We start from the raw sequence: 24,894 nt of genomic DNA on the forward strand, positions 1-24,894 counted from the left end.
CATGTAGACACACATATATGGAGAGAGACATTCAAAAAGAGACATGCAGACACACAGACAGGGAGAGAGAGATTCAAAAAGAGAGACATGTAGACACACATACATGGAGAGAGACATTCAAAAAGAGACATGCAGACACACAGACATGTAGAGAGACGTTAAAAAGAGACATGCAGACACACAGACATGGAGAGAGACATTCAAAAAGAGACATGCAGACACACAGACATGGAGAGAGACATTCAAAAAGAGACATGCAGACACACAGACATGGAGAGAGACATTCAAAAAGAGACATGCAGAAACACAGACATGGAGAGAGACATTCAAAAAGAGACATGCAGACATGGAGAGAGACATTCAAAAAGAGACATGCAGACACACAGACATGGAGAGAGACATTCAAAAAGAGACATGCAGACACACAGACATGGAGAGAGGCAGGCAGACAAAGACAAGCAAACACAAACACAGTGAGAAAAAGAGGGACAGACAGACAAAGAAAAGGCCGCAAACACCAGCCGTCAGTGTATAAGACAGACAGACAGACAGACAGACAGACAGACAGACAGACAGACAAGAACCACTAACACAGAAACGATTGAGGCAGACTGACAGTGAGAGAGACTAGTCTGGAAGACAGAGAACAAAAAGAAAGTGGGGAGGCCCACGTGTGAGAGCCAGCAAACAGAAAGAGTGGGTGAGAGAAAAAAAAGTGCCGTGAGCAAGGGATGGAACGAGGAAGTCATGAGCAGAAGGGTGTGGTCGACTAACGGTTCTTAATGGTTCCTGACTGACACACAGAGAAAAGGGACTGTGGATGCTGCACTGGAACGAGCTCTGGAACTAAGCGACAACTCAGGATGGACACCAAGGTGAGCTGAATGACTTTCATTTGGGACTCAAAGAGGAGAGGAGGAAGGGAGGGACATTGGTACTCATGAGAGAGGGAGAGAGTATGATATGTGAAGTGAGAGACAGACAGAGAGAGAGAGAGAGAGAGAGAGAGAGAACGTGTGGTGGATGTTCGAGATTGACAGACGGACGGTCAAACAGCCTAGATACACAGAAAGATAACACAGACAATGGTGAGTGAGTGAGTGAGTGAGTGAGTGAGTGAGTGAGTGAGTGAGTGAGAGAGAGGCGGCCAGACATGGGGTTAGTGGAGTGAGAGAGAGTCTGGAAGGGAGGCTGGGACAGCCCCAGAAGAACAGGCCCTTGCCTTGACATATGCTTCAGAGGCTTCAGAGTGAAATTAGGACTGGCGTGACCCGCTAATCTGAGCTGTCAAGCCTCATGATGCCCACTGACACTTACCTGTCACCGCTTCCCCTGCCCTCAGGACATTCTGCCATCAGAATAAGTCAGGGGAGGCATCTCAGCTAGGTACTGATACAACACCAAAACACTCCTCTGGCTGTCCCTTCCTCCCTCCTTCCTTGCCTTCATCCACCTCGCTCCCTGTTCTCCATCCCTCTAGATCAAATAATCATTGGGTTCCTCGCTGGTTTACGGATGATGTTATTTTCTGTATACACTACTGCTTTTTCTCAGAACTAAAAGTGTGTCAGTGTGATTGCAATTCTCCTCAAAATGAATGTGTTTACTTGTTTGCCTGTGTTATTTTGTGTACGAATACCATATGGTGCAGACGAAGAGTGATTAGAAAAAGCTATTATGACCCTGTACAGTAGTTGTGTGTCTCAGAGAAAGCTCTGAGTAGCACCTGATTGCTGTAAGTGTTGTTGTTATGACAGATCCTCATTCCGCAACTAGATTTTTAATTGGCGACACTAAGGAGTCCCGAGATATGATTTACAGTGTGATGGCTGAGGGAGCAGCGGTAGCAACACAATGTACTAAGGAGCATGTGGGAGGATTCCCGTTATAGCCATGGACTCTATCTCATCTCAACACATGACCTCAACCTTCCAATTCAGCTAAATCAGGGCCATGTGATGTGTGCTAGGTGATGATATGTGTAAGTATACAGAGATCATGGCATTCAGTTGGAAAAATGTAAACAGGGCATAAGTATAATTCCATGGATTAGAAAATGAGAGTGCTCTCATCTAGTTTGTATATCGTATTATACATTTCGTTTGAGATTGTCAGCCATCTTCATTGCGTGAAAAATGTTCTTGACTGCACTTAGGTGTGGGGGAGGGAAGTGGTAGAAACAACCGCTATGTGTACAATTTCCTGTGTTTCAAAAGACATGTAGCCTCAGTACCTGACATAAAACCAGTAACACGGCTACTTCCTCTTTATACTGATATTAGTCACGGGCCTACATGAACGCTTCCCTTGTTCCACACAGTAGCGCTTAGTGTCTGTCTCGTTGTGTAGAGTACCAGTAGAAAACCATTACAGCTACTGTAACGATAGGAGCTGGTTCTGAAACCTGTTACTCAGCCCTATAATGGGCAGAGTGTGAGTGTGTTTACGTGCAGCGGGAGCACACAAACAAGCAGGGTGTTAATGAAGGTTGATAGATGTGTAGTTGTCATGTGTCTGTTGTAATCTATTGTGGGTATAGCAGATGTGCCTGTGTGGCTGCCTCTAAGTGATCTGTATTCATTGCAGTGTCACCTGTGCTGCTTAAGGGCCTTTGCTTATCTTGCAGATTTCCAGCTGAAGTAGTAGTCAGCTTAATGCTGTATTAATTACAGACCCTGCTGAGACTCTGTACCACAATCAATCTCTCACTCACATCTCTCTCACATCTTTCAGATTCAGCTGAGCTGGATGGCAGTATCTCTGTTTCTCACACTACCAGGTAAGCCATGAAAAATAACGATTTTTTTTATTTCTCACACATATGCATGCACCCACGGTCAAACACACTGTTCTCATGTAAACATACTGTATACACACTCTCTCCCCTTCTCACCTCAAACTAAAACAGGGTCTTCAACCTTTCCTTGCCCAGGGACCTCCGTCCAGGCAAACCGGTGACCCCACATGTGTTAGCAGAACATGTTAATGACAAGGACAAGTAACCAACATTTCAAAATGAATAGATTTGGTAGATAGGTTTTCATTATTTTGACCTCCACACATTATAACTGGAAAAAGTGTAAACTCGAACATAGCCTATTAGTTAGAAAGGTAACTCCAAACTAGGGCTGCAATGATTATAGAAATTTGGGTAACTATGTAATGCAAATAGCCACAGTTGTCATTTTTGCTGAAAAATTTCAAAATGAGCTACGACATACCTAATGAATACAACACAGCTTTGGTGACACCCCTGTCTCAAAAACAAATGATTTTGACCACGTTGAACTTTTGGAAATGAAGCTTCTCCTCCAAACTGTGTCATTCTGCTCGTAAAATGATTACTAACTTCACCCTCTCTATGTATTCATTCTCCTAAAATGAATGTATGAAGATAATTGTGATTACCTCGACTAACCGCGCAAATTGACTCTGTACCGATACCCCCTGTATATAGTCTCGCTATTGTTATTTTACTGATGCTCTTTAATTACTTGTTACTTTTATTTCTTATTCTTATTAAGATTTTGTTAAACTGTATTGTTGGTTAGGGGCTTGAATGTAAGCCTTTCATTGTTGTATTCGGCGCATGTGACTAATACAATTAGATTTGATTTGATTGGGACTTTATTTGATAATTATACAATAGATGTGCCAGTCCACATCTGAACTCCACATACATGTTGGTTAATAGCAGCCGCTAAGCTGGTTAAAGGTTAGCAATGTGTTGTAAAAAATGTATGACCAAGTCAAAATAGCTTGCCAGCAGCTAACATCATTTGCCACGACTGGTGGTCTCGGGAGCTTTTTCAAAGCCTATGTCAGATACTCCAATGAGTGTAATTAGCTCAATATTAGGAGTTGAGAAAAACAGACATCATTTAAAAATAAGATATTCCCCTCTTTTCTACTGTAGGTATGTAGCACAACATTTGTTTAGTCTGTTGTTGCTAGAGACATTCATAAAAATATATACATTTTTTACATATATTTTTGCGGCTCACCTGCTGTACCTCCACAGACCCCTAGGGTCCAAACAGTCCTGAGTCATTCCAACGAATGTATCTGTTTTTTCAGTGACATCTCTCCTCCTCTGAACCACACTGTAAATATCTAAAATGACCTCATAGGGATTCAGCAACAGAACTGATTTTCCTGTTAGGAAATTGATTCAGTTCTAATCACATTTGCTTGTGGGAACCCAGTGGGCCCATAGCGGGCTTGTAGCGATTCATCATGGAGTGGTTAATTGGAAGGTATTGATGGGGAGTAGAGTGTGTACAAAGGCCTGCTTCTCACGTCTCTCAGGGCCAGTACAATCTACCTTTGTGTTGGTCAGAGCAGCCCCTTCATAACCATGCTGCATTGCCCACTCACAAGACTAGTATTATCACAGACTTTGAATACATTCACAGCACTCTATCGACCCAGCTAACAATTCTAGGGAGAGAGAACGTAATGTTACCCTTAATGTTCCTTTAAGCAGCCGCACACAAGCCTAAGATCACCATGCACAGCACCAAGCAGTCCGCTGGAGTGGTGTAAAGCTCGCCGCCATCTGGATAAGTGGAAACACTTTCGTTTGGGTGATGAATTACGCTTTATCATCTGACTGTCCGACAGACGGATCTGGGTTTGGGGGATGCCAGGAAAACACAACCTGGTCCAATTTATAGTGCCAACTGTAAAGTTTGGTGGATGAGAAATAATGGTCTATCTTTCATGGTTCGGGCTAGGCCCCTTAGTTCCACTGAAGGGAAATCCTAATGCTACAGCATGCATTGACATTCTAGATTCTAGATTATTTTCTTGCAACTTTGTGGCAAGAGTTTGGGGAAGGCGGTGTGGGAGAACCTGACTGGCCCGCACAAAGCCCTGACCTCAACTCCATCGAACACCTTAGGGATGAATTTGAACGCCGAGCCAGGCCTAATCGATATTCGACAAGCAGGTGTCCACATACTTACAGTCAGTAATTCAACAATGATTACTACAAGTTTAGATAGCTGGCCGGTAGACTTACCAATAAAAAAAAAAATATGCTGACATAGGCTAATTGAGTGACTGTCAGTGACTGACATAACGAGAGAAAAACTGCTGATGCACAACAACATTTCAAAATTGCACCTTGTGTATTCTACTATTTTAACTCTCAATAGTAAGTTGAGACCCCAACTGAGTTCCTATCATTTACTTTTAAATTGATCCGCGGGCCTACACGTTACCCGTCTCTGCTCTAGGGAATGTGCTTATTAGTCCAGTATAGTTAGGCCCTGTCCAGAAGAAACACTAACCCCTCCTCCTTTGGCACTTATGTAGATGAAACAACTCGATAGGTGTAAGCAATAGGTAGAGTGCACTTTGTAGTAAATCTAAGCTATGTTAAAAGTACACTCAAGAAAAAAACTATTTCATTGATCATAGTAATTCAGGAGTATCATTAAAACAGCTTAACATGCCCCAACAACATTAAAATACTGTCTTAAAATACTGAAATAAGTCAATCAAATCACTGAGATCACAATACAGTGAACTAAGACATTCAAAATTCAAATCCCAGGTGAAGACATGTTGAATAATTATTGTGTAAATGGACATTCACAATGTAATCATCTATTTTAAAGTGTGCAAAACGTGTACGTTAAAAACACTAAGCACTGGGTATGCGAGTATCCCTAACGTTCACAGCAGACAAAGAGCTATCAGTGGTTCACCATTCAGGGCCTTGATTGGCTCGGCAACAGTAACAAGGCGTGATGTGTAATTACACTTTTTTTTGGGGGGGGGGGGGGGGGGGGGGACACTTCTTAGGGACCAGATACAGATACAGAGAAATGTTCCAGCAACGTTCAATTGAAACGTGTCTAGAACATTAATATATTATGTTCTGAGAACATGCAACCATGTTCTGTGTATGTTTGGTGGGACGTTGATGGAAAATTCTCATAACATAGAAAATTGGACACATGAATGTTCTTGCAACGTTACCATGAAACGTGTCTAGAACGTTGATATTTTAAATTCTGAGAACATGGTAACCCCGTTCTGGGTAAGTTCTATTTGATATTAAGGGAATGGTCTCTTGGAAACATTCCTTCCACATTACTAGAACAGTCCTATGAAAACATTACTTAATGGTCTTATGTCACTCTTAAGGGAATGTTCTCTAAAGTTGTGGGAACGTTTGTTGCTAGCTGAGTAACTCCCTCCCTTTGTCCCTCCCACTGGCTGTGTGTAAACACATTCTCAGCCCTGGCTGCTACTAGGAATACGTTACTCAATTGTTGTGGAGAATAATTTCAGCAGTAGCCATGTTTTGTGCTTCCAACTGTCTTGTAATGTGGTGTTTAGGTTTCACCCAACTGCTTTGTTTGTGTAATGCTTGAAAAGTCATTTGTTTTCTGTCAACAGGGTCCCTTGCTCAGAGCCCTACCACCACACACCCCAAAATGACTCTGGTGGCGAATGTTACTGCAGCTCCCTCTCCAGCCAGAACTGGTACAGTCCCCTTTGTCTTTTCTAGATGATGTCACATGGGGCTACTTCATATTTCTCTGTAGCTTAACTCAAGAACTTCACTCTTAATAGGACCTTCTTTTAAATCTTTTTCACCAGCAGGATGAATGGAAATCAATGTCCGTAAACCATGGCAGCTAGAGCACCAATGTTTGTAATTACTTTGTCCCCCTCCTAACTGGCTTTGGTTCAGTAGCTGTAATCAATTTGAGGAATTACTGTGACTTGCGAAAGAAGTCACACTTTAAATAAGGTATAACTTATTTCGGACTATTTCATTAATGGAACTTGCGACAGAAGAAATTGTACTTATTATTTGGAACACTACTTTTAACACCGTTTAAGATAGAAATTCAACCTTTAAAACATGCAGGCCGGTCAGGACCAGTGTGATTGAAACCATTTATACTTTTTAACCTATTAAGCTTCTAATAAACCTCACCCACTTTAATGGGATTTCTTCTACATTCTAAAGCTCCCATTGTTAAAGAGCCACTGAACACGTCGATTGGCACGTGTATCTGTGTTGCTCATTTGAAAAACGATATTTCAGTCTTGGCAGTGTGTTCCTCACTGATTCCGTGTTTGGTTAATGATTTTTCCCCCCCATGAGACACTACTGACGCGGAAGCCTATTGATTGAATTTAAGATAACTACTTTTTTGCCGATGATGTTTTAGTTGCGCAGTTTTACATCTAACTAGGGTGTTTGGTGGAGTATTTCCCAAGTAAAAAAATGTGCGACATGTCTTAAGTAAACAAAGTCAGAGCTGCTGGGCAGATGTGTCTCACTGTCTAATACATTGAATAGAGAGCAATCACCGCAGCTGCTCAGCCTATGTTAGTGGAAAAAATCATCAACTCAAAACCCACCTTACATTTACCCGTTGTGATGCACGGAGGTTTCAAACTCTGTCATAGACGAGATTAACTTTATGACCAAAATGATCCTATTTACACTTTGTAGTCAATTTGACACTATAATAACTCTTTCTGACTCATATCGATACCACAAAGGCCATTTTCAAAGGGATTTTTAAAGGCAGTGACTTTAAAATCTCCCCTTCTGAAGCTGACTTTCAACATTCTATTCATTGTAAACAAATCAGCTACTTTGACCACTTTCCCAACAAGCTGGACAAAAACGTAGAGGGTATGAAATCTTAAAATATCTTCTACCAATCAAACTATATAGCTGTTTTAGTTATCAAATCAACTTACTTTTCCTCTCAACTCTTACAATCAACTGACATTTTGACCACTTTCCCAGCAAATATGACACAAACATAGATGGTATGACATACAGTGGGGAGAACAAGTATTTGATACACTGCCAATTTTGTAGGTTTTCCTACTTACAAAGCTTGTAGAGGTCTGGATTTTTTTTATCATAGGTACACTTCAACTGTGATAAACGGAATCTAAAACAAAAATCCAGAAAATCACATTGTATGATTTTTAAGTAATTAATTTGCATTTTATTGCATGACATAAGTATTAGATCACCTACCAACCAGTAAGAATTCTGGCTTTCACAGACCTGTTAGTTTTTCTTTAAGAAGCCCTCCTGTTCTCCACTCATTACCCGAATTAACTGCACAGGTTTGAACTCGTTACCTGTATAAAAGACACCTCTACACACTCAATCAAACAAACTCCAACATCTCCACAATGGCCAAGAGCAGAGAGCTGTGTAAGGACATCAGGGATCAAATTGTAGAGCTGCACAAGGCTGGGATGGGCTACAGGACAATAGGCAAGCAGCTTGGTGAGAAGGCAACAACTGTTGGTGCAATTATTAGAAAATGGAAGAAGTTCAAGATGACGGTCAATCACCTTCGGTCTGGGGCTACATGCAAGATCTCACCTCGTGGGGCATCAATGATCTGAGGAAGGTGAGGGATCAGCCCAGAACTACCTGGTCAATGACCTGAAGAGAGCTGGCACCACAGTCTCAAAGAAAACCATTAGTAACACACTACGCCGTCATGGATTAAAATACTGCAGCGCACGCAAGGTCCCCCTGCTCAAGCCAGCGCATGTCCAGGCCCGTCGGAAGTTTGCCAATGACCATCTGGATGATCCAGAGGAGGAATGGGAGAAGGTCATGTGATCTGATGAGACAAAAATAGAACATTTTGGTCTAAACTCCGCTCGACATGTTTGGAGGAAGAAGAAGTATGAGTACAACCCCAAGAATACCATCCCAACCGTGAAGCATGGAGGTGGAAACATCATTCTTTGGGGATGCTTTTCTGCAAAGGGGACATGACGACTGCACCGTATTGAGGGGAGGATGGATGGGGCCATGTATCGCGAGATCTTGGCCAACAACCTCCTTCCCTCAGTAAGATAATTGAAGATGGGTCGTGGCTGGGTCTTCCAGCATGACAATGACCTGAAACACACAGCCAGGGCAACTAAGGAGTGGCTCCGTAAGAAGCATCTCAAGGTCCTGGAGTGGCCTAGCCAGTCTCCAGACCTGAACCCAATAGAAAATCTTTGGAGGGAGCTGAAAGTCCGTATTGCCCGAAACCTGAAGGATCTGGAGAAGGTCTGTATGGAGGAGTGGGCCAAAATCCCTGCTGCAGTGTGTGCAAACCTGGTCAAGAACTACAGGAAACGTATGATCTCTGTAATTGCAAACAAAGGTTTCTGTACCAAATATTAAGTTCTGCTTTTCTGATGTATCAAATACTTATGTCATGCAATAAAATGCAAATTAATTACTTAAAAATCATACAATGTGATTTTCTGGATTTTTGTTTTAGATTCCGTCTCTCACAGTTGAAGTGTACATATGATAAAAATCCAGACCTCTACATGCTTTGTAAGTAGGAAAACCTACAAAATCAGCAGTGTATCAAATACTTGTTCTCCCCACTGTATTGACTTCCGGCGTCAACAGAGATGGCCGCCTCGCTCCGCATTCTTAGGAAACTATGCAGTATTTTGTTTTTTTATGTATTATTTCTTACACTGTTACCCCGGGAAATCTTAAGTCTTATTACATACAGCCAGGAGGAACAATTGGATATTAGAGCAGCGTCAACTTACCAACATTATGACCAGGAATACGACTTTCCCGAAGCGGATCCTCTGTTTGGTCCACCACCCAGGACAATGGATCGGATCCCAGCAGGCGACCCAAAACAACTGCGCCGCAGAAGGGGCAGACGGTGAGGTCTTCTGGCCAGGCTCAGTAGACAGGCACATCAACCACCACTCCCAAGTATACTACTTGCCAATGTCCAGTCTCTTGACAACAAGGTAGACGAAATCCGAGCAAGAGTTGCCTTCCAGAGAGACATCAGAGATTGTAACATTCTCTGTTTCACGGAAACATGAGTTATCAGAGTCGGTACAGCCACCTGGTTTCTTCACGCATCTCGCCAACAGAAACAAACATCTCTCTGGTAAGAAGAAGGGCGGGGGTGTATGCCTTATGATTAACGAGTTGTGGTGTGATCATAACAACGCTCATACTCAGGTCTGTCCAACGCTGGTCTGACCAATCTGATTCCACGCTTTAAGATTGCTTCTATCACGTGGACTGGGATATGTTCCGGATAGCTTTGAACAACAACATTGATGTATACGTTGATTCGGTGAGCGAGTTTATTAGCAATCGCATCGGATGTTGTACCCACGGAGAGTATTAAAACCTTCCCCAACCAGAAACCGTGGATTGATGGCAGCATTCGCGCAAAACTGAAACCGCGAACCACTGCTTTTAATCAGGGCAAGGCGACCGGAAACATGACCAAATATCAACAGTGTAGCTTTTCCCTCCGCAAGGAAATCAAACAAGCTAAGCGTCAGCATAGAGACAAAGTAGAGTCGCAATTTAACGGCTCAGACACGAGAGGTATGTGGCAGGGACTACAGTCAATCACGGACTACAAAATGAAAACCAGCCCCATCGCGGACCCCGATGTCTTGCTCCCTGACAAACTAAACAAATTCTTTGCTCGCTTTGAGGACAATACAGTGCCACCAACATGGCCCGCTACCAAAATCTGCATTCTCTCCTTCACCGCAGCCAACGTGAGTAAAACATTTAAATGTGTTAACCATCGCAAGGCTGCAGGCCCAGACGGCATCCCTAGCTGTGTCCTCAGAGCATGCGCAGACCAGCTGGCTGGTGTGTTTATGGACATATTCAATCAATCCCTATCCCAGTCTGCTGTTCCCACATGCTTCAAGAAGGCCCCCATTGTTCCTGTTCCCAAGAAAGCTAAGGTAACTGAGCTAAACGACTGTCACCCTACCTGACACCCTAGGCCCACTCCAATTTGCTTACCGCCCCAATAGGTCCACAGACGACGCAATCACACTGCACACTGCCCTAACCCATCTGGACAAGAGGAATACCTACGTAAAAATGCTGTTCATCGACTACAGCTCAGCATTTAACACCATAGTACCCTCCAAGCTCATCATTAAGCTTGATGCCCTGGGTCTCGACCCCGCCCTATGCAACTGGATCCTGGACTTTCTGATGGGACGCCCCCAGGTGGTGAGAGTAGGAAACAACATCTCCACCCCGCTGATCCTCAACACCGGGGCCCCAAAAGGGTGCGTTCTCAGCCCTCTCCTGTACTCCCTGTTCAACAATGATTGCGTGGCCATGCACGCCTCCAACTCAATCATCAAATTTGCAGACGACACTACAGTGGTAGGCTTGATTACCAACAACAATGAGACGGCCTACAGGGAGGAGGTGAGGGCACTTGGAGTGTGGTGTCATGAAAATAACCTCACACTCAACATCAACAAAACAAAGGAGATGATTGTGGACTTCAGGAAACAGCAGAGGCAGCACCCCCTATCCACATCGACGGGACAGTAGTGGAGAAGGTGGAAAGTTTTAAGTTCCTCGGCGTACACATCACGGACAAACTGAAATTGTCCACCCACACAGACAGCGTGGTGAAGAAGTCGCAACAGCGCCTCTTCAACACTCAAACTTTTACTTTTATGGCAACTGCTCCGCCCACAACCGTAAGGCTCTCCAGAGGGTAGTGAGGTCTGCACAACGCATCACCGGGGGCAAACTACCTGCCCTCCAGGACACCTACACCACCCGATGTTACAGGAAGGCCATAAAGATCATCAAGGACAACAACCACCCGAGCCACTGCCTGTTCACCCCGCTATCATCCAGAAGGCGAGGTCAGTACAGCCATCACTGACATTGAGTGGCTGCTGCCAACATACTGACTCAAATCTCTAGCCACTTTAAAAATAAAATATGCCATGTAATAAATGTATCACTAGTCACTTTATACAATGCCACTTTATATAATGTGTACATACCCTACATTATTCATCTCATATGTATATACTGTACTCTATACCATCTACTGCATCTTTATGTAATGTTTACATACCCTACATTACTCATCTCATGTGTATATACTGTACTCTATACCATCTACTGAATCTAGCCTATGCCGTTCGGCAAATGCTCATTCATATATATCTATATGTACATATTCTTAATCATTCCTTGTTGTGAAATTGTTAGATTACCTGTTAGATGTTACTGCATGGTCGGAACTAGAAGCACAAGTGTTTCGCTACACTAGCATTAACATCTGCTAACCATGTGTATGTGACCAATAAAATTTGAATTGATTTGATTTGATATCCATCTACTTTTCTGCAATTCAAATCTGATATCAGAACAGAAATATCTTCTAACAATCAAATAATATAGCTGTTTTAGTAAGAGCATCAAGCACTTTTCCTCTCAACCTTTTGAAAGTACTGCTATTTTGACCACTTTCCCAGCAAATAAGACACAAACAAAGATGGTATGACATATTAGTCTACTTTTCTTCAATTCAAATCTGATATCAGAACAGAAATATATTCTACCAATCAAACAATTTAGATGTTTTGGTAAGAGCATCAAGTACTTTTCCTCTCAACCTTTTGAAGAACTGCCATTTTGACCACTTTCCCAAGTTAAACAAAAACGTAGAGCGTATGAAATCTTAGTCTACTTCTCTGCTATTCAAATGTTGAATCAGAATAGAATATATTCTACAAGTCAAACGATATAGCTGTTTTAGTAACAACATTGCCAACTTTCTCCCAACTTTTCAGAAAAACTGCATTTTTGCCCGCTTTTCCAACAACTTGGACAAAAACGTAGAGCGTATGAAATCTTCTAGTTCTCTGTTTTTCAAATCTGAAATCAGAACAAATATATTTTACCAATCAAATCATAGCACTGCGGGAGCAAATAAGACTGATTATGCCACACAGCTCACCCAAACTCAGTAAACTAACCCATTATAAGAAACCCCACTGACACTAACCAAACTACAATAGCGACCCCACGTACTGAAGCACCTATGTGAACTGAGCCACAAAAACAATTGACCACAATAGTAGAATCGTCAGTTCACCTTCAAAATAAAAGTTGCATTGAAACTGATGCAAACAGATACAAATACTGGATTCATGCCATATTTGGACTAAATAAGGCAAAATAAAGGTTGGAATGTTGTTGTAAATTTTACAAAATACAAACATTTGTTTATTTGACAAGTCACCTATCCAGTCAGCTAATTGTGTGTATTGAACATTCATATTGCACTGTACAGTCTAGCCTAGGGATAGTGCACTCATGAAATGGGGTATCAGCCTACTCAGTGACACCCACAGAACACCCACAGAAGACAATTCTGAACAGTTTACACAAATATCTCTTAGTCTTGGTTTTCCCGTCCTTCTCCTCTGGTAAGTAATTCAGTTAATTGTAAAAAAAAAAAAAAAAAAAGTAGGCTACTGTATGTGTTTATATTCTAATAGTTGACGCGTACAGTGCCTTCGGAAATTATTCACACATCTGGACTTTTTCCACATTTTGTTACATTACAGCCTTATTTTAAAACAAAAAATACTCAGCAACCTACACACAATACCACATAATGACAAAGCAAAAACAGGTTCATAGAAATGTTAGCAAATTTATGAAAGATAAAAAACAGAAATACCTTATAAGTATTCAGACCCTTTGCTATGAGACTCGAAATTGAGCTCAGGTGCATCCTGTTTCCATTGATCATCCATGAGATGTTTCTACAACTTGATTGGAGTCCATCTGTGGTAAATTCAATTGATTGGACATAATGGGGCCAAGAACCCGATGGTCACTCTGACAGAGCTCTAGAGTTCCTCTGTGGAGTTGGGAGAACATTCCAAAAGGACAACCATCTCTGCAGCACTACACCAATCAGGCCTTTATGGTAGAGTGGCCAGACGGAAGCCAATCCTCAGTAAAAAGCACATGACAGCCTGCTTGGAGTATGCCAAATGGCACGGAAAGGCTCTCAGACCATGAGAAATAAGATCCTCTGGTCTGATGAAAACAAGATTGAACTCTTTGGACTGAATGCCAAGCATCACGTCTGGAGGAAACCTGGCACCATCCCTACGGTGAAGCATGGTGGTGGCAGTATCATGCTGTGGGGATGTTTTTCATTAGCTGGGACTGGTAGACTAGTAAGGATCGAAACAAAGATGAACGGAGCAAAGTACAGAGAGATCCTTGATGAAAACTTGCTCAAGAATGCTCAGGACCTCAGACTGTGGCGAAGGTCCTTCCAACAGGACAACGACCCTAACCACAAAGCCAAGATAACACAGGAGTGGCTTCGGGACAAGTCTGTGAATGCCTTTCAGTGGCCCAGCCAGAACCTGGTCTTGAACCCGATTGAACATATCGGGAGAGACCTGAAAATAGCTGTGCAGCAACGCTCCCCATCCAACCTGACAGAGCTTGAGAGGATCTGTAGAGAAGAATGGGAGAAACTCCCCAAATACATGTGTGCCAAGCTTGTAGTGTCATACCCAAAAAGACTCTATGCTGTAATCGCGGCCAAAGTGCGTCTACAAAGTACTGAGAAAAGGGTCTGAATACTTATGTAAATGTGATATTTCAGTTGTATATTTTCATAAATTTGCAAACATTTAGAAAAACTGTTTTTACTTTGTCATTATGGGGTATTGTGTGTGGATTGACGAGGGGGGAAAACAGTTAAATCCACTTTAGAATAAGGCTGTAACGTAACAAAATGTGGAAAAAGTCAAAGGAATGAATATGTCCTGAATGCACTGTATAGTGTAGAGAATTATTTTACCATCTAAACCGATGTGAAATATATGTTCCACAGCCACAAATGTTGTATTGTCAGCTGTTTGAAGCTGGTGTACAAAACTGAAAGCAAAAACTGAACTTGATAACCGGAACCATAGAAATAGTTCACACGGAACTGATCTATCACTTCGTAGACCTGCTTTCAATGAAGAATGACATATCAACAGTGGAAAGAAAAAGTATGTGAACCCTTTGGAATTACCTGGATTTATGCAGAGATTGGTCATAACATTTGATCTGATCTTCATCTAAGTCACAACAATAGACAAACAGTCTGCTTAAACTAATAACACACAAAAAATTGTATGTTTTTATGTCTTTGTTGAACACACTGTGTAAACATTCACAGTGGAGGATGGGAAAAGTATGTGAACCCTTGGATTTAATAACTGGTTGTCCCTCCTTTGGCAGCAATAACCTCAACCGAATGTGTTCTGTAGTTGTGGATCAGACCAGCACAACGGCCAGGAGGAATTTTGGACCATTCCTCATTACAAAACTTTCAGTTAAGCAATATTCTTGGGGTGTCTGGTGTGAACCACTCTCTTGAGGTCATGCCACAGCATCACAGTAGGGTTGAGGTCAGGACTGACTGGGCCATTCCAGAAGTCGTATTTTCTTCTGTCGAAGCCATTCTGTTGTGATTTACTTCTGTGTTTTTGGTTGTTGTCCTGTTGCATCACCCAACTTATTTTGAGCTTCAATTGGCAGACAGATAGCCTTACATTCTCCTGCTAAATGTCTTGATAAACTTGGTAATTCATTTTTCCGTCCATGATGGCAAGCTGTCCATGCCCTGAGGCAGCAAGCAGCCCTAAGCCATGATACTCCCTCCACCAAGTTTTACAGTTGGGATGAGGTTTTGATGTTGGTGTGCTGTGCCTTTTATTCTCCAGGCAGAGTGCTGTGTGTTCCTTCCAAACAACTCCATTTTAGATGAATCTGTCCACAGAATATTTTGCCAGTAGCGCTGTTGAACATCCAGGTGCTCTTTTGCGAACTTCAGACGTGCAGCAATGTTTTTCTTGGACAGCAGTGACATCTTCTGAGGTGTCCTCCCATGAACACCATTATTGTTTAGTGTTTTACGTATCATAGTCTTGTCAACAGAGATGTTAGCATGTTCCAGAGATTTCTGTAAGTCTTTAGCTGACACTCTAGGATTCTTCTTAGCCTCATTGACCATTCTGCACTGTGCTCTTGCAGTCATCTTTGCAGGACGAACACTTCTAAGGAGAGTAGCAACAGTTGAACTGTCTCCATTTATAGACAATTTGTATTACCGTGGACTGATGAACATCAAGGCTTTTAGAGATAATTTTGTAACCCTTTCCAGCTTTATGCAAGTCAACAATTCTTAATCTTAGGTCTTCTGAGATCTCTTTTGTTCGAGGCATGGTTCACATCAGGCAATGCTTCTACTGAATAGCAAACCAACATTTTTTGATTTTTTTATAGGGCAGGGCAACTCTAACAAACATCTCCAATCTCGTCTCATTGATTGGACTCCATTTTAGCTGTCTCCTGACTCCAATTAGCTTTTGGAGAAGTCATTAGCTGAGTGGTTCGCATACTTTTTCCAACCTACACTGTGAATGTTTAAATTATATATTCAATATAGACAAGAAAAATACAATAATTTGTGTGTTATTAGTTTGAGCACACTATGTTTGTCTGTTGTTGTGACTTAGATGAAGATCAGATCAAATGTTATGACCAATTTATGCAGAAATCCCGGTAATTCCAAAGGGTTCACATACTTTTTCTTTCCATTTATAACTCACATATCCATGTTAATTTGGTCAGTTCGCCCAAAAGGTTGCATTTTGCAGCTTTAAGGTTACTGATTAGAAACTGCCTTCTGAAAAAGGCCATTATTAATGCAACCTATTTTCTAGGCCTATACTTGGGATATGTTTTTTGTTTAAGCTAAGTTTGCTTGAGAAAGTAAATGATATGATTATGGTCCCTGTCATGCTCTGAACTGTAGGTGCACCTACACATGCCTCCTGTCCTGTTGAGCTCAACCCTCCCAGAGTAGTAGTGAGATATGGAGAATCAGTCTCAGTCAACTGCACCACATCCACAGACCCCGAGGGGATGGGGTGGGAGGCCACGTACGGAGATACAGGTTTGCATGGAAATGTCAACTTTGTCACCTGGACTGTGAAAAGACTCATGGACTGGACAATAGAACCTAAATGCTACATCAAGTCACAAAATGGAAGTCAGTGTACTGAGATTCTCCCTGTCATTCTCTACAGTAAGTTGTTTTTCTTTTTCTTATATTTGGGAGTTTTGTCAGTAAAAGCAATTATATTTCACTATGTGTAACTATTTTGTCTCTAGAGACTCCAGACAGCGTGTCTATCTCTCCTCTGAGCCACTCTGGTCCAATGATGGAGGGGAAGGAGTACCAGCTGCAGTGCGACATCCAGAACATCGCTCCTCTACAGAACCTGGTTGTGAGGTGGTACAAAGGGAATGAAACTATAGAGACTCAAACGTTTAATGACTCCACAAAGGAACTAGTGAATATGTCCTCCACTATCACCATCACCCACAAGAGATATGAGGGTGAAGTAGAGTACAGATGTGAGGCAGAGCTGGACCTGGGACCAGAGGGACCAAAACCTTCTGCCTTGTCATCAAAACCTCTTTATGTTTACTGTAAGTCTTTTTGTTTCCTTTTGGGGGTTGGGCGGCTAAAGGGACTTGTTAACGGGCTGAGGGACTATTCTATTCCACATACTATCTTCTACCAATCAGATTATAGCACTGGGGGAGCACATAAGACTGATTATGCCACACAGCTCACCCCAACCCACTAAACTAACCCACTATAACAACTCCCACACTCACTAACCGAACTACAATAGTGACCCCACTTACTATAGCTAACCCATGGCCTACATACCTAAAACATTCCGAATTACTACTACAATGTACTGCTAATACTACTTCTGGGTTACTCACTACTACCTAGTCTCCCACTAAAGGTTACTATAGCTATTTATAAAACAGTCACTGCCTCTACTGTACCAGTCTCAATTTATCAACACTAACAAACTTCTAAACTTCTTCCACTAGATGCAAAATAACAGCCTACAACTTCTAATTCCTTATGACTAAAAGTGTAGTAGTCTGAATGTAGTTATTTATGATGAAATATGCACTTTTGACTGTGTTTCACTACTACGCATTTAACATTTAAATGCCTCAATTTAGAGGATGTACCACTTCTTTCTAACTTGTTGTAGTTATTTGGAAGCCATGTTTTGTGCTTCCGACTGTCTTGTAATGTGTTGTTTAGGTTTCACCCAACTGCTTTGTTTGTGCAATGCTTGAAATGTCATTTGTTTTCTGTCAACAGGGTCCCTTGCTCAGAGCCCTACCACCACACACCCCAATCGACCGGTGGAAGTGACTCCCTCTCCAGACAGAACTGGTACAGTCCTCTTTCTCATTTCTAGATGATGTCACATGGGGCTACTTCATATTTCTCTGTATCTTTCCACCTGCCACAACTCAACGTTAATCTCAAGAACTTCACTCTTAATAGGACCTGCTTTTAAATCTTTTTCACCAGCAGGATGAATGGAAATCAATGTCCGTAAACCATGGCAGCTAGAGCACCAATGTTTGTAATTACTTTGTCCCCCTCCTAACTGGCTTTGGTTCAGTAGCTGTAATCAATTTGAGGAATTACTGTGACTTGCGAAAGAAGTCACACTTTAAATAAGGTATAACTTATTTCGGACTATTTCATTAATGGAACTTGCGACAGAAGAAATTGTACTTATTATTTGGAACACTACTTTTAACACCGTTTAAGATAGAAATTCAACCTTTAAAACATGCAGGCCGGTCAGGACCAGTGTGATTGAAACCATTTATACTTTTTAACCTATTAAGCTTCTAATAAACCTTACCCACTTTCTTCTACATTCTAAAGCTCCCATTGTTAAAGAGCCACTGAACACGTCGATTGGCACGTGTTTTTCTCATTAGAAAAAAACATATTTCAGTCTTAGCGGTGTGTTTCCTGACTGATTCTGCATTTGGTTAATGATTTTTGTCCCCCATGAGACACTATAGATGCAGAAGCCTGTTTCCCTTCTTCAAAATCCCCAGAATAAATCTAAGATAACTCAAGAAATATGAAATAATTTTTAAGTCTTTGCAGAGGATGTTTTAGTTGCTCAGTTTTACATCTAATTAAGGTGTTTGGTGGAGTATTTCCCAAGTAAAAAAATGTGCGACATGTCTTAAGTAAACAAAGTCAGAGCTGCTGGGCAGATGTGTCTCACTGTCTAATACATTGAATAGAGAGCATTCACCGCAGCTGCTCAGCGAGTTGGTGGGCAAAAGGAAATCAACTCAAAACACAACTTTCATTTACCCATTGTGACGCACAGATGTTCCAAACTCCGTTGTAGACGAGACGGACAAAATTATCCTATTTACACCCTTTAACTGTGTCTGACTCATATTGACACCACACAGGCCATTTTCAAGGGGATTTTTAAAGGCAGTGACTCTTTAAAAACTCACATTCTGAAACTGTGACTTCTAACGTTCTATTCACTGTGAACAATGTGATTTTGACACAAATCGGCTACTTTGACCACTTTCTCAACAAGCTAGAAAAAAACTTAGAAGGTATGAAATCTTATACTTCTATCCTATTTAAAGCTGATATCAGAACAGAAATATCTTCTACCAATCAAACGACACAGCTGTTTTAGTAATCAAATCAACTACTTTTCTTCTCAACTTTTACAAACAACTGAAATGTTGACCATTTTCCCAGCAAGTAGGATACAAATGTAGAGGGTGTGACATATTGGTCATCAAAACCTCTAAATTTGACTGTTTACTGAAAGTCTTTTTGTTTCCTTTTGGGGTTGGTGGACTGAATTGACCTTTTAATGGGCTGAGGGACTATTACTATACCTTTCCACATACTATCTACCAATCACTGGGGGAGCACATAAGACTGATTATGCCATACAGCTCACCCCAACCCACTATAACAACCTCCCACACTCATTAACTAAACTACAATAGTGACCCCACTTACTATAGCTAACCCATGGCCTACCTACCTAAAACATTCAGAATTATTACTAGAATGTACTGCTACTACTACTTCTGGGCCACTTACTACACTAAAGGCTACTATAGCTATTTATAAAACAGTCACTGCTTCTACTATACCAGCCTCAATTTATCAACACTAACACAAACTTCTTCCACTAGATGCTAAATAATAGGCTACAACTTTCCTAATTCCTTATGACTAAAAGTGTAGTAGTCTGAATGTAGTTACTTAAGGAAAACATTTAAATACCACAATTTAAAGGATGTATCACTTATTTCTGACTTGTTGTAGTTATCTGGAAAACCACTGCTCTTACACAGTTTAAGATAGAAATGCCTGTCACGTCCATCGTTTAAATGAGTGGACCAAAGCGCAGCGTGAGTAGAGTTCCACATATTTATTGAGGTGAAACTTCAAACAACAAATAAATAAACTAACGTGTAGTTCGTAGTGCACATAGCACAAGACAAAACAAAATCCCACAACGCAGGTGGGAAAAGGACCACAGTATGATCCCCAATTTAGAGGCAACGATCATCAGCTGCCTCCAATTGGGAACCATACTCACACCAACATAGAAAATAAAACCTAGAAAACCCCCTAGTCACGCCCCGACCTAAAACACCTGAACCTAGAGGGGGAGGGTTAGGGTGGGCAACTAGCATCGGTGGCGGCTCCGGTGCGGGACGTAGCACCTGCTCAGACTGCGGATCCGGCCATGAAGCCAGGCTGAACGCCGTGCCCGGACTGGGCACCGGAGCAGAGGAAGGCTCCGGCCACGGAGCGGGACTTGACACCGTGCCTGGACTGGGCACCGGCACAGAGGAAGGCTCCGGCCATGGAGCAGGACTGGTCACCATGCCTGGACTGAGCACCAGCTCAGAGGAAGGCTCCGGCCATGGAGGGGGACTGGACGCCGTGCCTGGAATGAGCACCGGCGCAGAGGAAGGCTCCGGCCACACCAACATAGAAAATAAAACCTAGAAAACCCCCTAGTCACGCCCTGACCTAAAACACCATAGAGAACCCCAGTCAGGTCACGACAATGCCATTCCATCTGGATTAAATTTATTTCATAAAACCTTTTGATAAAACGTTTACTTTTTAAACTATTTGACTTTTTGTCCTCCTAAAACAACTTTATCCACTGTAATGAGATTTTTTCAACATTCTAAAGCTCCCATTGTTGAAAATTCCCAGGACTTCCAACCTTCTATGCACTGTAAACAATGTAGCTTTTGACACAAGTCAGCTACTTTCCCAACAACTTAGACAAAACCGTAGAGGCTATGAAATATTAGCCTATTTCTCTGCTGTATAAATCTGAAATCAGAACTTCTACCAATCAAAATTGCTCCAGAAAAAAGGCAATGCAGCACTCGCTATGCCAACACATAAACAGCTAACTCTCGCCATTCCACCCATTTGCTAAAGTTACCTGATGCGAGCTAACTAGTCAGCCCAGACAGAAGCGCAAAACAAACAATAATATGTTTAAAAAGTGGTCATTACTTTAGTGTCAATTTCAATCAGGCACTGACGTTATCTACCTACAAAACACAGATATCCAATTGACCAGTGAGAATTCTCAAGCTGTGAGCTTTTTCATGCTGTGATGTCACAATCACAGCCAATCACAAGTGTTAAAATGTGCTCACAATAATCATTGAATGTGAGCTATGTCACGCTGTGGGCATTTTTACATGACACCCCACACTCCAGTAATAGGATTGATATAGCAGTCGATCAAAGTAATTAGACCTGATATTTTAATATATTTAACTTTGACTGTATTTCACTGCTTCACTTAATGAAAACCTTCCAAACTTCTTCAACTACCACACAAATCATTTTAAAGAGCTGAAGCAAGTCACACAATTTTATTTCATATAAAATTACATTTCTAGTTCAAATTGTGTGGCCTTGCCACAGACCAAGTTATCCTCTCTGCTTTTCTCCTCAGCTCACACAAACAAGTCAACAACACCCACGGCCAAGTCCTTAACCACCACAGGTAAACAACAAACCTCTTATTCCCTCCTTGACATTTAAGAATTACCTGTTCCCTGAAAAATAAACACTCATATTGGTAGTCCCTGAAACACACTGCAACAGAGCTATAGTGAATGGATGCTTTGCTATCAAGAAAATCCCATAACCAGTTCTGTCTTTCACGTCAAGGGTGCATGCAATTTAAAATCGAATTAGCTCTGTAATTAGCAAACGTTACATTCCCCTTTCTCGTTAAGATAGACAGACAGTGGATTTTACAGCACCTGACAGGGACACCACTGATACGCTTTAAAAAGTGTAATTAGACTGACCCGATTTCCTATGAGAGTCGTGCCATTTAAATATGCAGAAATTCTATAAAAAAAGGGAGTGGAACATAAAAGGAATGCACCTGGAATTTAATGAGATGTAATTATGTACAGGTCCATATGACAGAGATAAGGACTCAAAATGCTGACGGAGAAAATGTTAATTTTTTTTATCTCTCGCTCTCTCTCTCTCTGTCCATAGTGACACCATCTCCAACCACCTCTGAGAATACCGCCGTCGTTTCTCCTGTTGCCTGGGGTAACAAAGGCATTTCCTAGCCTACCTTTGCCTTAAATCTGGTGGGGTTTTCTGAGTTTTGTTATTGCTATCTCACAGCAAATTTGACAGTATCACAATTCCCCATCTCCCAAACAAAACCCTTGGAGGAGTTGTGAAACAGAAACAGAGCACCTCAGCTCGCTGTCTCTAACTTGTCCTTAGATTAATGCTTCATTGTGGCTGATGTAAGAGATAAGAAGTCTCTGAGTGTGTCCCTCTGCGCTGCGCAGGCTTACGTAAGGGTTGAGATGTGGCTTCAACAACACATCAACTGGACCAGACCGCTCTGTTGTCATCTCATTGTGTTGTTGTTCCCACCTCTTTCTTTGTTGCAGGAATATAGGCTACACCTATTATGCTCTAAAAACACACAATGCAAGTACTGTCTAAAAAAAACTAAGTGATATTGTATTTTTCTTTGATCATAGATTCAAAGTGGGATGAACCATTCAATTATGGTAAGATAATCAGATTTTTTCCAAAGTTAACAAATACAATGATTAACCAAGCAGCTAAAATCCACTTATCAATACCACAATGCTTTCAAACATGGGTTACAATCACATGGTAATAGACTCATCTATGTGTCACTGTGTCTGTGCTCAGACTACTACTTCCTCCGTGTTGTTGGTCTGTCTATGGCCGCAGCACTCTTCATCCTGGGTATTATGGTCATTAGCTGTGAGTAGAAAACATTTACCCTCCGTGTCTCTTTTCTTTGTCGTATTCACACTGTTAATACTGTACTGTTATCATAAAAACAGCTCTTTCTATCCCTCTTATTGTCTTCCTCTCTCTCTCATTCTCTATCACACAGGTGGTAAAGTATGCCGGATGCCTAGGTGTCATGTGGGCACAGGGAAGTGAGTAGTCCTCTTTAGCCACATATCAATGTGACACGCACTCACGCACACATACAGCATACACCCAACCACACACGTCACCTTCAGCTTCACATACTGCAACTGACACAACTGTGGCAACGCTTTTGTGGCTGTGACCTCATTGTGGAACACAGGCCCAATCATGCACCAGTATTTGTAATGGAGGTGTTCCAGTGAAGTGACTGACTATAAAGGGACAACGTAAAAAGCCAAGTGGACCAGCTGGGTTGCAATGTTTAGGGATATCATTCTGTGTTGGTATTGAATGCTACTGTATTCTATCTATACCATGAGTGAGTATCTGTGTGCCTAAATGAGTTCATGTAGATACAGTACTGTGAACATGGATAAATCACTGCATAGAGGAAGTATCTAAAGTCAGTCTTGACATCAGTCATAATCACTAAATGGACTGCTGACTTAGATCATATTGTTGACAAATGGCTTAAAGCATTGTTTGGCTGTAATCGATTGGTTTGTCAGCCATGTACAGTTCTGTAAAAAAAATGTTTTGCATTGTTTGATGAATTGATGTTAGAATAATCAATGTTTTTTTAAATTTGATTATCTGACCTTAGATGAATTGACCCTGGATACTGTAAATGGACATTTCATTAATTGTCTTCATGTGTGTTTTTTTTCCCAGGTCGTACCAAGTGTCCAGAGAGTAGTGAGGGGACAAACGTGTTACTGAGTGGCCTCAAGACACCAGAAGAGTTCATCAGAGGGACATGGAGAAACAACACTGATACAACATATTATCGACCATGTGTGTGTGTATGTTTGAGTTTGAGTTTATTTTATTTTTACAGGGACAGTGCACATTATGTGTGTGTGAAAACGTTGTTGGACAAAACTCTGCGTCTGTCATTTCAGAGATGAGAACGTGATATGTGTTTCATGTGCCTTTCCCACAGACTGCAAGTGACTCACTCAACATTATGAAATTACCCCTCCCTCACTCTTCTAAAGACTTACCTGTAGTTTTAAATGCAAGTTTTATTATACTTTGGCACTCATGTTTCTATGTATATTTTGAAATGCTTACAAAATGTTACAGAATACATACTGTAGATGTTACGTAGCTCAGAGGCGCCCCCAAGAGCACTGGAAGAGGTACTGATCCTTTTTTTTCTCATATCCCAGAGACAGCAATTTCATGCCTAGCTTTTCACAGATCATTGTGTAGATTTTATCTGTAGATTTGTCACCAACTTGAATTATATTTTCTCTAATAAATCACATACATGTCCTGTTCATGGTCTCATTTCCACAGATATTATGGAGGTCCATCATGCCTCTGACAGCCTCATCTAACCGAACCGTCCCTCTGGTTCCGGGTAGGGAATAGCCGATACTACATACCACAAGGACAATACTGACATAGGTGTCTGAGAAGCTTCCCTGTTCTACCTTTAAAGGGAAAATTGACTCAAAAACAATATATATATATTTTTTCATTATTGCACTGTTAATACAGTTCCAAAATGTTTTGCATGTCAGCAGTCAAGATATTGGACTTTCAAGAAGCAAAGTGCCACTGGCCACATCATGATTGTCCTTATAACAGAACAGAGAGGTGGAGAGAAAAAAGAAAAACAGACAGGTGAAGAATA

General features: G+C 41.5%; 1 protein-coding gene across 5 annotated transcripts; it reads left to right on the forward strand.

Moving 5' to 3' along the window:
- Positions 1 to 432: 432 nt before the first annotated feature.
- LOC110510993 (intercellular adhesion molecule 2) lies at positions 433 to 24,531 on the forward strand. Of its 5 annotated transcripts, none has more exons than XM_021592115.3 (12): positions 433 to 875; positions 2,734 to 2,779; positions 6,412 to 6,498; positions 16,680 to 16,952; positions 17,039 to 17,359; positions 18,063 to 18,137; positions 21,757 to 21,807; positions 22,317 to 22,373; positions 22,823 to 22,852; positions 23,001 to 23,075; positions 23,212 to 23,257; positions 23,925 to 24,531. In XM_021592115.3, the coding sequence occupies exons 1-12, from the start codon at positions 864 to 866 to the stop codon at positions 23,947 to 23,949; spliced, it is 1,098 nt and encodes a 365-aa protein (XP_021447790.1). In that variant the 5' UTR covers positions 433 to 863; the 3' UTR covers positions 23,950 to 24,531. The 5 variants fall into 5 exon arrangements, with proteins under 5 accessions (XP_021447790.1, XP_036825828.1, XP_036825833.1 ...); XM_036969928.2 differs by having other exon boundaries at positions 750 to 1,088; XM_036969933.2 differs by lacking the exon at positions 22,317 to 22,373.
- Positions 24,532 to 24,894: the final 363 nt, after the last annotated feature.

This window comes from Oncorhynchus mykiss, chromosome 3 (genome assembly GCF_057628025.1).
Source record: "Oncorhynchus mykiss isolate SJ-2025 chromosome 3, ASM5762802v1, whole genome shotgun sequence".
In the NCBI taxonomy this organism is placed as follows: Eukaryota; Metazoa; Chordata; class Actinopteri; order Salmoniformes; family Salmonidae; genus Oncorhynchus; species Oncorhynchus mykiss.